General features: G+C 38.9%; 1 protein-coding gene across 2 annotated transcripts in view; it reads right to left on the bottom strand.

The window, feature by feature from the left end:
• The window catches only part of Pex13 (peroxisomal biogenesis factor 13), a 37,718-nt gene that overhangs the window by 16,577 nt on the left and 9,828 nt on the right, over positions 1-11,313 (bottom strand). For both annotated transcript variants that reach the window (XM_013353993.2, XM_005367742.3), the window contains exon 2: positions 3,530-4,224. In XM_013353993.2, coding sequence (XP_013209447.1) covers positions 3,530-4,224 — 695 coding nt within the window. The remainder of the gene's footprint in view (positions 1-3,529; positions 4,225-11,313) is intronic.

Raw genomic sequence — 11,313 nt, 5'->3', positions numbered from 1 at the left:
ACCCTGACTGCTCTTTGGACTGGAGAGGGAGGGGGAGAAGGGTGGGAGGAGGGGGAGAAGGGTGGGAGGAGGGGGATGGAGGTGGGAGGCTGGGAGGAGGCGGAAACTTGTTTTTTTTCCTTTTCTCAATAACAAAAAAACACCAAAAAAAAAAAAAAATAAAGATTTCCTTCACTCCACTGACTAGCAAAGGAAACCCTGGTTGTAGCTTCTTTTTCCTTTTTTTGGGGGAGGGGGTAAGAAAATTTTCTGGTAAGAGTCCCAACTTCAGTCTTCCCAGTGTTGATTATGAACACTGTTCAGTCTGGTGATGGTATTCATCCAACACAGCCATTCTGCCACTGCATAACAAAAACAGTATTTCACCAACACTCGACCACTGTGTCTTTAAAGTGTAGCTCTCCAAGTTTACTCTGCCTCTTCAGTTCTGTGTGCTATATATGAACCCACCATGAACGTAGTATGAGACATTGCTCAGACGGAGAGTACCAGCCCAGCACACTTAAGGATCTAGGTTTAATTCCCAGGAGCAACATCATCACCACCAAAAAAGACTACAGCTGTTTTAGGTCTATTGCTGTGAAGAGACACCGTGATCATGGCAACTCTTATCAAGAAAAGCATTTAACTGGGCTGGCTTAAGTTTAGAGGTTTAGTCCATTATTCTCATGGCGGGGGAGGGGAGGAGTATGGCAGCACGCAGGCAGACATGGTAACTCAGAGTTCTACATATGGATCCGCAGGCAACCAAAAGAGAGAGCCACTGGGCCTGGCTTGGGCTTCGGAAGCCTCAAAGCCCAAACCTAGTGATACACATCCTCCAAAAAGGCCACACTTCCTGATCCTTTCAAATAGTGCCACTCCCCGGTGACCAAGTATCCAAACCTATGAGACTCCAGGGGCCATTCGCATTCAAACCATCATAACAGTGCAACAATGTGGCACTCTCTGTGTTGCCGAAGTGTAACTGAGCTTTTGTAGTATGCAGACCAGAGGTGTGAAGCAATTACAGTGCCACATACAGTTTCTACAAGCTACTCCGCTGTTTTAGCATAAAACCAGTCATAGCAATGTGCAAGTAGGGCTGTGTCTCAAGAAAACTGTTTAATAGACATTGACATCTGAATTTCCTATAATCTTTACATGCCAAAATTCTTCTGTGGTTTTTAAAGTGTGTTATATATGTGTTCATGAGAGGGAGAGAGGAGATAGGTAAAGAGAGAGACAGAGTGCTGAGAGATTGATGCTGGCTATCTTCCCAGATCACTGCTGACACTGTTTCTTAGTTGAACTTGGAGCTCACAGACTGTATAGTGAATAGGCTGGCTGGGATTGGGTCAGGAATCTAGCCTTGTCTGTCCACCCGTGCTAGAGCCACACACACAAGGCTCCTCAGACATGTTGCTGGCTCAGCCATCTCCCAGCCTCTCTCCTGATGTTAAACATATTCTTTTTTCTGATTACTGAAAACAGTAGTCTTATCTCACATGCCGACAGCAGTGGGAACCGTGCAGGGTTAGCAGAGGCCTATCTGTGGAAGTCTGCTCTATGCAGCAGGAAAGTGAATTTTAAGAGCCAAATTTACTCAGTTTTGCTTCTCAGAAGTAAATCTTACCTACTATCTATCTCAGATAGACACCTACCTTAGATGAAGGTAAGATGAAGGGTTGAGAATGAGAATCTGACTCAAATAAACCCACAGAACGTCCCAGTGGTACACCAACTCAACACAAGCCTAGCCAGTGTTTCCTTCCTCTTCATGTCCTGCTGCTCTTACATGCCACAACCACACTGACCTCCTTCCTGTTTATCTATCATGTTCGATATTGCCACTTAAATACCTCGAGGCTTTACTGTTTCAAGCTTTTCTCCAGTAGCTAGAGTGCTCCTTTGCTCACTCTTCCAGGAGACCCTTCTTGAGTATGTGCAGCACTACAGCCCTCTCCCCTTTTCTTTCATCCATGACTCCCCAACATCCCTGGTTATTTCTCTTTCCTACAGCACTTATTATTTTCCTACTTACTGCATGTCTTGTTGATTGCCTCCCTCTAAACCGCCACAAAACGTTGTTTCATATCTGTCTTTTACAACTATAATTGATCTGTATTAGGCATTCAGCAAATACCTGTTTAATTAATAAAATATCCACAATAACTCAAGTTCAAATGTCTATGCCATTTGATTCCTTCTTTGCTCTTATAAACCACATCAACCAGCAACTGAACCCACTGTATTTGTCCCGCTTCACACATTCTGATTCAGGGTTTCAATCTCTTTCATCAAATCTAATTGAATGTCTCAAATTAGTAAGCCCTTTTTAAAAATGTGCCAAACAGGTCACTAGATACTGTTTATAATCCAGCCCTTTATGATCTTACCACTATTTAACTGCAATCCACTTCAATTTGGATCTATCTCAAACACTTTGGAAAAATTGTTAATTGCTCTTCCTCTCACATGCCGGGCATCAGACCTAGGCCTTAAATATACATGCAGACAAGTAAAGACTTTAGCAGTGACTTATACCTCCAATCCTCAGTTTGAACTCTTTAGAAAATTATGTTACAAATGCTTACCACAAAAACTACCAATAAAAAATCACCAATTCCTTAATAAATGAAAATGAAGTGTCACAGCAACAATTAAGATCTTTCACCACTGGCCTTCAATCTAATTCTAATTATCCTTTTAGTCTGTGTATAAAGACAGCTGTTGGCAAGGTCTCACATTTTCTGCTCATGTATTTTTGTTCAAGCTGTTCTACCTGCTTGTATTTGCTTGACGGTCCCTTTCTTCCTTTTATGGTGGTACTATTGATTGGACCCTAGGCTTCATACATACTATGAGCTATATCCCTACAATAAAAAGCTATCAAAAAGCTAATTCAGATGCCATTTTTTTCTAGTTACCATGGTCAAAAATATTGGCTTCACTTTTCTAGAATTTTTTGCCAGCTGACAGACTGTGGGTTTAACAATCAATTGTTAGACCTGAATTTATTTCTGCCCCTTTTTGGCCTTCCTAAAACTGCCTGATATTGTCTTAATGATTTTTCTTCAATAATATTTTAGAGAAATAGGGATTATGCTCTTTGGATCTTTATGTAATTCCCAACACCAAGTTCACTACTCTGTGGACAAGTTAGGTTAATATGTACTATTAAACTGAGTAAATTCATTAGCAAGCCTGTCCTGTTACTAAAGTATTCTTTGTCTAGTTTTGAAGCTCTTAACTACAAGTATAATTGCATTAAAACAGTAAATGCAAATGAATACTAGGAATGCTAATTTGACAAACCCATTCTTGAAGTTTGAGACTGTTGTTACATAGTTTTGAAGCTGTTTAATTATTCTGGTTTTTTGTTTGTTTGTTTTTTGAGACAGGGTCCCTTTGTGTACCTTGGCTGTCCCAGAACTTGCTTTGTAGACCAGGCTGGCCTTGAGCCCACAGAGATCCGCCCGCCTCTGCTTCCTGAATGCTGGGATTGAAGATGTGCACCATTATACCCGGTTCGTTTAATGATTCTTACCTGTTACTTCATCACTGTGGGTAGACAGAAGTTTCCAGATAAGATAAGGACCACCAAGGATAACAGCGAAGAATAGGAAGATTGGCCAGGATTTTGCTGAGTTAGCTGCTTGGTCCTCGGCACCAAGACAGGCCACAGTTCTTTCACTTTCTGCCCATAGGTCCTCATCCTCTGAGCCTCTTCTTAAACCCATCATCCACTGCAACCGTCTATACAGGTATCTTATAGTCCTAACTAACGCGAAGGCAGAAAAAACCTTTGTAAAGTGTATTTTTAACCGGGAAAAGTGATTTGCTACATCCAATACAGCCCTGAAACTGTTGTAGACAGCTGAAAAGGTGGCATCCATCATCATGCTGACAGAGGCGAATGCGTGCACAATGCTCTCAATGGACTGAAATGCACCTCTACTGCTTTCTTCAGCTTGCTGGACAAATCTACTGGGCGGAAGGTCATCTACACGAAGGCGGTTAAAGCCCAGTCCATTATATCCATAACTGTAAGGGCTATAGCTTCCATAAAATGAATTTCCATAGGCCCCATATCCAGAAGAAAACGAACTGTAAGCAGGTCTGAAAGTGTTTATGTTGCTGCTCCCCGTTTGCTGGGATGGCCTGGGAAGAATAGGTGGGGGCACTCTGGTAAGTGTTGGTTGTCCAGGTCTTGTCAATAAGGCAGGGCCCAGATCAGCAGATCTAAAACACACAAAAAAATTATGAGTTACTCAAACACAAAATAAATCCTTTGTTCAATAATTAAGTTTTAATTATGGCTACTGTATTTTTCTGTTTGTATTAGAATTTCCATTTCTTTTAACTATATATAACTTGCTTTGAAAATTCCTTTTAAATTTTTTTTTTAATTTAAAAAACTGTCTTTACTATATTAAGCTTAATGACTTAAAGTCTATATGCTGGGTGCTTTTCCACAGGAGCAGATTTGATTTCCAACACCATATGGCAGTTCATATCTGTCTACAACTCTAATAACTGGAGTCACAGGAGCTCAACACCCTCTCTGGCCTCCATGGACACCAGGTTTAATGCTTTTCTATGTGACATGCTTAAATGAATCTAGTGTCCACAGCACACTGTTTTCTGACATGATCAGAATAGTAAAGGAGACTAAGCAAGCCTAGGACAGGACAATCGGTACGTTCTCAATGCTGGGTTTACTGTCCTCTGCTCACCTTTTTTTTTGAAAAAATTTAAACAGAAAAAAAAAACCATGGCAGAATACATACATATTTTTAAAGCAGATTCAATAACTACTATCATCTTATATTTACTTTTCCTCTTGTCCATAAATTCTGGAAACATCTGAAATTAACCTCTAAACTTAACAAATTACCCCTAAATATCTCAGAATACATCTCTCAAGAAAAATATATTTTAGACCAAATCATGCCACTAACACATCGCTGAAAACTATGTTTCATACAATCTATGATTCAATTAATATTAAAAACTAATCCATTTCCCAGAAATGTTTAATAAACAGCTTTGAAATAAAATTTAGTTACCATCAGCTCACCCATTTAATATAAATTTCAATGTGTGTTTTTAAATATTCCCAGTTGTACTATGATTATATTTTATTTTGCAACATTTTCATTACCCCCCCCCCAAAAAAGATATCCTAAATTCACAGGGAGGGCAATGAGAATGAGGAGAAGTCATAACAACATATATGGAAACAACATAATGAAACCTACTGCTGGTCATGCCAAGTTAGTTTTAAAATAGTCTGTATTCACTTCAGTTTCTTTCCCACTCCCAACCTTTGCTAACAAACTCACTTTGTCTCTACAACCTTTTCTACTCCAGATATTTCATAGATAGTTGATTCTAGTTACTGAGGCAGGTATTTTTTTTAAAAGATTTATGAACTGTACCAATACCCAATCATTATTACTGGGAGTAATACAAAGGTTTACCCCTTCCCACCACAAATTGTCTTTGGTCAGAGTATTTTTTTTTTCAATTTTTAAAATTTATTGAACATTTTGAATGTGCTATTTTTTTTATTGAGAAAAGGAAAATAGTTTAAGTGATTGAATGCCTTTTCTTTTAGAATCTCCCCCCTTCTGTTGTGGCTACTGTTGGTGGTAAAATTTTCACATTTGGATCTTATAGGCTTGGAGTACACACCAAAGGTAACTGTTCTTTATTTATGTTCTAGTGATAATTTTAGTAAACTGTTTTAGTTATTTACAGTTAGTGTGTAAGGAACATAGTTCCCATTATCTTACTATTGTTAATAAACATTGCTCATTTTCCATACTTAGTTCTGTATTTATGTAAACTTGAATGAAAATATTGGATATCCTTCTTAAGAAATCACTTTATTTCTGTAGGAGCTGATATTGATGCACTTTGTGTAGTCCCAAGACACGTGGAGAGATCAGATTTTTTTCAATCTTTTTTTGAAAAATTGAAACATCAAGACAGCATTAGAAACTTAAGAGTAAGTATCCTTTGACATTTAATATTTTGAAGTTAGAAACAGTTGTAAAAGCAAGGACTTAGGATTATTGACATACCTCTTAAGACATGAGTTTATATTTCTGTAGACTGCTTTTATATCTAGACTCTACACCTGTAGCTCTTAGCTCTCCGTCTGAGCCTCGGGTTTCTCATCTCGAAAATAGGAGATGTGGTAATAACTTTTATGAGATATTTTTGAGGATTAATGTGATAGTAGACTCAAACCACTTACTATAATGTCTGATAAATGGCTGATGTGTATCAAATTGTGGAGGATAGTCTCTGTAAGATTCCATTAATGACTCAATAAAAAAAAAGATTTATGAACTGTACCAATACCCAATCATTATTCCTGGGAGTAATACAAAGGTTTACCCCTTCCCACCACAAATTGTCTTTGGTCAGAGTATTTTTTTTTAATCAACAAAATGAAATGAGGGTAATTCCTATCAGAAAACATTACTTTGATTACCTGTGGACTTTGCCCATAATCTTTCGTGACTGCACTACACTCTCATTTCCTCAGGAATTTTAGAGAGTACATATTCATATTCTATACAAGTTCTGGCCCTTCTCTTTTGTTCTGAGTAGACACTGAAGCTTATCCTCAGCATACTATGGGCAATGAACTAGCTCTCCAGCATGGACTGATGTACTGAGAAATACCCTTTTGTTATGGTTTTAATTATGTGTTTATGAGGAAAAATGCTAATTTGATATAATATAATAATGATTAAATGAGTGTAGCTAGCCTTCGTGTCTCATTTAAAAAATACAAAGGTTTAGATTCCTTTAGCTTCAGGTCACTTTATTTGAGATAGCCCATCCTGGCCTATAACTCATTGTGTAGCTGCTAGCCTCTCTAGTACAAGGACTAATGCATATGCCACCATGCCTGTCGTTCAGGTCATATTTTCATCAACCAATTAGTGCATATACTTGCTACATGTGCATTTCTGTTATATTGTTAATGTATCAGTAACTCATTGTCACCAGCACAATAACACATCTAATTCACATACTTTTTTTTTAGTAAAGCCTATCATAGCCATCTTGTACTTTGGAATATTAGATAGATCTACACTTGGGAGCCATTTTAAACAGTGAAATCAATTTGTTACTTTGAAAACCCCAGAACTAGAGTGGGACAATTCTGTATTCTGTCAATTATGTCTTAAATAAACGCTGATTGGCCAGTAGCCAGGCAGGAAGTATAGGTGGGGCAACCAGACAGGAGGTACAAGTGAGTCAATGAGAACAGGAGAATTCTGGGAAGAAGGAAGCTCTTTCTGCAGTCCTGCCCAGACACTGAAGAAGCAAGATGTGACCTGCCCGCTGAATAAGGTACTGAGCCACATGGCTTACACAGATAATAATAATGGGCCAATCAGTTTATAACTTTGTAGACCTCTGTGTGATTTCATTGGGACTTAACAACTGCGGGAACCAGGCAACACAAGGACAAGGTGGGACAGAAACCCTGAGAACAAGCAGGCCCTCATGTTACACAGAACTAAACAGAACATGAGATGGGCATGTGTCACAGTATGCCTGTAGTTTTTGTTTGTTTCGGAGACAAATTCTTGCAATGCTGGATGCTAGACCTGGTTATATAGCCAAGGCTGGTCATGAACTCATGGCATTTCTCTCCTGTGAGTATAACTATTTAATTTTTAATACATTTATTTTTTTGAGATATGATTTCATTACTTACTACAGGCTAGCTTAGGACTTGTCTAAGTTGACTTCAAACTCATGCTCCCTCTGTTTCAGCCTCCCAAGTGCTTGAATTACAGGTATATGCTACATTTAACCTCAGCTTATCACCTGATGTCAGAGGTAATTTTTTTCCTTTTTACTTGTGGCATTATGTCATTCCTCACGAAGTTTCAGATTTTGGAATATTCATTACTCATTATAGACAAAGTATATTTATTCATATTTATCAGTTTGGGGACATCTGGACTGTTTCCATGCTTTGATTATTTTCAGTAATGCCACTAATAAAGATTTATATACAAGATTTGTAAGACATTTTTATATTTCATGGTCTATACCTATAGTGAATTGTGGCGTGTATACTAAATATTGTATTTTACTTTTGCAGGAACTGCCAGATTAGTTTCCAAAGCATCCTGTAACTTTACATTCCCACCAACAGTGTTTGAGATGATGGATTCCCCACGATCTTGTTAATGGCATTTTTAAGTATTTAACACAATGGCCGACGAGTGACATCTCACTGTGGTCCTTCTGTTTGTTTTGAAACAGGGTCTCATGTAGCCCAGGCTGGCCTCAAACTTGTTACAAAACCAGGGATGCCCCTGAACTTATCTTCTTGCTTCAACCTCCTAAGTGCTGGGATTATAGGCATGGGCCACCGCATCCAGTTTCACTGTGGTCTGCATCTGCATTCCTCTGAAGGGTAATAATGTTAAGTATTTTTTTATTTCCTTTAGGCCACTTTAAAATCTTACCATTCTACATAAAAGTATGTAGAATCAGCTACATACTTTCATCACTTGAATTTTTTATACTTTTTCGTGTGTGACTATGGGGACTAGGCACATGGCACAGTGTGCATATGGAGGTCAGAGGACAGTAGGGGGCACTATGTCCTCTTTCACATGTGGGTCCCAGGGTGTGGCTGCAGTCATCGGGCCTAATGACAGGCGTTTTACCTACAAAGCTACCTCATCAACTCACTTTCTTCACAATGAAATGAGCTTGATCACTGTCTTTTTAGTATTTATCTTTATCATTGAGTTGAAGAGTCAAAATGTCTTTAACAATATATTTGTACTTTATGTGAAGGATGCTTTGTGTGTGTGTGTGTGTGTGTGTGTGTGTGTGTGTGTGTGTGTGTGTGTATCAAGCATCCAGTGCCCGTAGTGGCCAGAAGAAGGTGTTGAAACCCTTGAAGCTAGAGTTACAGAGGCTTATGACCTGCCATGCTGGAGCCAGGCACCAAGCCTTGCTTCTCTGCAAAAGCAGCAAGTGCTCTTAAGTGCTGGGCGTTCTCTCCAGCTCCCCTGAAATGTCTTTTAAAACTGGATTTTGAATACAGAATTTAATTAGTTTACAGATTGCATTTGACTTTTTCTTTCCATTCTATTCTAAAGTAGGACAATCAGGGCTGGTAAGATAGCTCAGTGCATAAAAATGCTGCCTTGCAGACCTGATGTCAGTTAGATCCCTAGAACTATGTGGGAGAAGAAAACTGACTCCCAAAAGTAATACTCTAGTTTCCACACATGTGGCATGGATGTGTGTTTCCTCACCACACATAATCCTTGTTTATTTCACATTTAATTACAAAACAATAATATCTGATGCCAGGATAAAGCTTTAACTCAACATTATAAACAAGTAACACCAAATCTTACTTAAAAACAAACAGCTTGGCCCTAACCGCACCGGGAGATGTGTGTCTGGGTTCCCAACTGGAGGGCCCTGCATTCTAGGCCCTAGTCCCTAGAGACACATACTGTGCTCCCCTACCAAAACCCCAGAGATCTGGGAGCAGCCTCCCCATACCCCCAACCATTCCCTACCATGACTGTGACCACCTGTACCCACCTATACCTGGAGGAGTGAGCACCAGAGCCTGGGCCTGCCTGTACCTGGAGGAGTCCTAGAGTTGCATCAGTGATCACCAGAGGCACACCTCTGCCTGTACCTGGAGAGGAAGAGCAACTACCTAATCCACAGGCCTCACCTGCACCCACTGGAGAAAGAGATGGGCAGATAACAGTGTAGAACACATTTAGAGACATAAAGAGCAACATGGCACCAACAGAAACTAGTGGTTCTACACCAGTAAGGCCAACATCCCAACACAGATGAAGCAGAAGAAAATGACCTTAAAAATAACTTTATGAAGATGATAGAGGCCCTTAAAGAGGAAATGAAAAATTCCTTTAAAGGAGAGGAAAAGACAAACAAAAAATTGGAAGAAATCAATAAATCCCTTAAAGAAAGCAATGAAAGCCAAGAAAAAAGATAACCAAACAGGTGAAGGAAATGGTTCATGACTTGAAAACTGAAATAGAGACAATAAAGAAAACACAGAGGGAATTCTAAAAATGAAAAATCTGAATAAACAATCAGGAACTACAGATGCAAACATAAACAACAGAATGCAGGCGATGGAAGAGAGAATCTCAGGTGCTGAACAAACGGTAGAGGAAATAGATTCTTCAATAAAAGAAAATGTTAAATCCAACAAATTCTTTTTTGTTTGTTTGTTTGTTTTTTGAGACAGGGTTTCTCTGTGTTACTTTGGAGCCTGTCCTGGAACTAGCTCTTGTAGACCAGGCTGGCCTATAACTCACAGAGATCCGCCTGCCTCTGCCTCCTGAGTGCTGGGAGTAAAGGCATGAGCCACCACCACTTAAATCCAGCTAAATTCTTAACACAAAATATCCAGGAAATCTGGGCTACTATGAAAAGATCAAACCTAAGAATAATAGGGATAGAAGAAGTCCAGCTCAAAGGCACAGAAAATATATTTAACAAAATCATAGAAGAAAAATTTCTCAACCTAAAGGGCAGTCCTGTGAAAGTACAAGAAGCTTACAGATCACCAAATAGACTGGACTAAAAAAATAATAAGTCCCCTCATCACAGAATAATCAAAACACTAAACATACAGAATAAAGAATATTAGGAGCTGCAATGGAAAAAGGTCAAGTAACATAAAAGCAGACATATCAGAATTGCACCTGACTTCTCAATGTAAACTCCGAAAGTCAGAAGGTCTTGGACAAATGTTCTTCAAACACTAAGAGACTATGGATGCCAGCCCAGACTACTACTATACCAGCAAAGCTTTCAACTGCCATCGACGGAGAAAACAAGATATTCCATGACAGAACCAGATTTAAACAATACCTATCTACAAATCCAGCTCTGCAGAAAGTATTAGAAGGAAAACTTCAACCCAAGGAAGTTAGTTATACCCCACAAAAACACAGGTAAAAGATAACCTTACACCAGCAAAAACCAAAGAAGGGAAACATACACACAAAACCAACAACAACAAAAATCAAACATAACAGGAACTAACAACCACTGATCATTAATATCTCTTAATATCAATGACCCCAATTCGCCTATAAAAAGACAGAGGCTAACAGAATGGATACAAAAATAGAATCCATCCTTCTGCTGCATACAAGAAACACACCTAAACCTCAAAGACAGACATTTTTTTTGTGAGTAAAGGGTTGGAAAAAGACTTTCCAATCAAATGGACCTAAGAAACAACCTGGTGTAGCTATCCTAGAATCTAACAAA

Source organism: Microtus ochrogaster, unplaced genomic scaffold (genome assembly GCF_000317375.1).
Source record: "Microtus ochrogaster isolate Prairie Vole_2 unplaced genomic scaffold, MicOch1.0 UNK22, whole genome shotgun sequence".
Lineage (NCBI taxonomy): Eukaryota > Metazoa > Chordata > Mammalia > Rodentia > Cricetidae > Microtus > Microtus ochrogaster.
The sequence above is the reverse complement of the archived record's forward strand: the minus strand, read 5'-3'. Positions and strand labels throughout refer to the sequence as shown.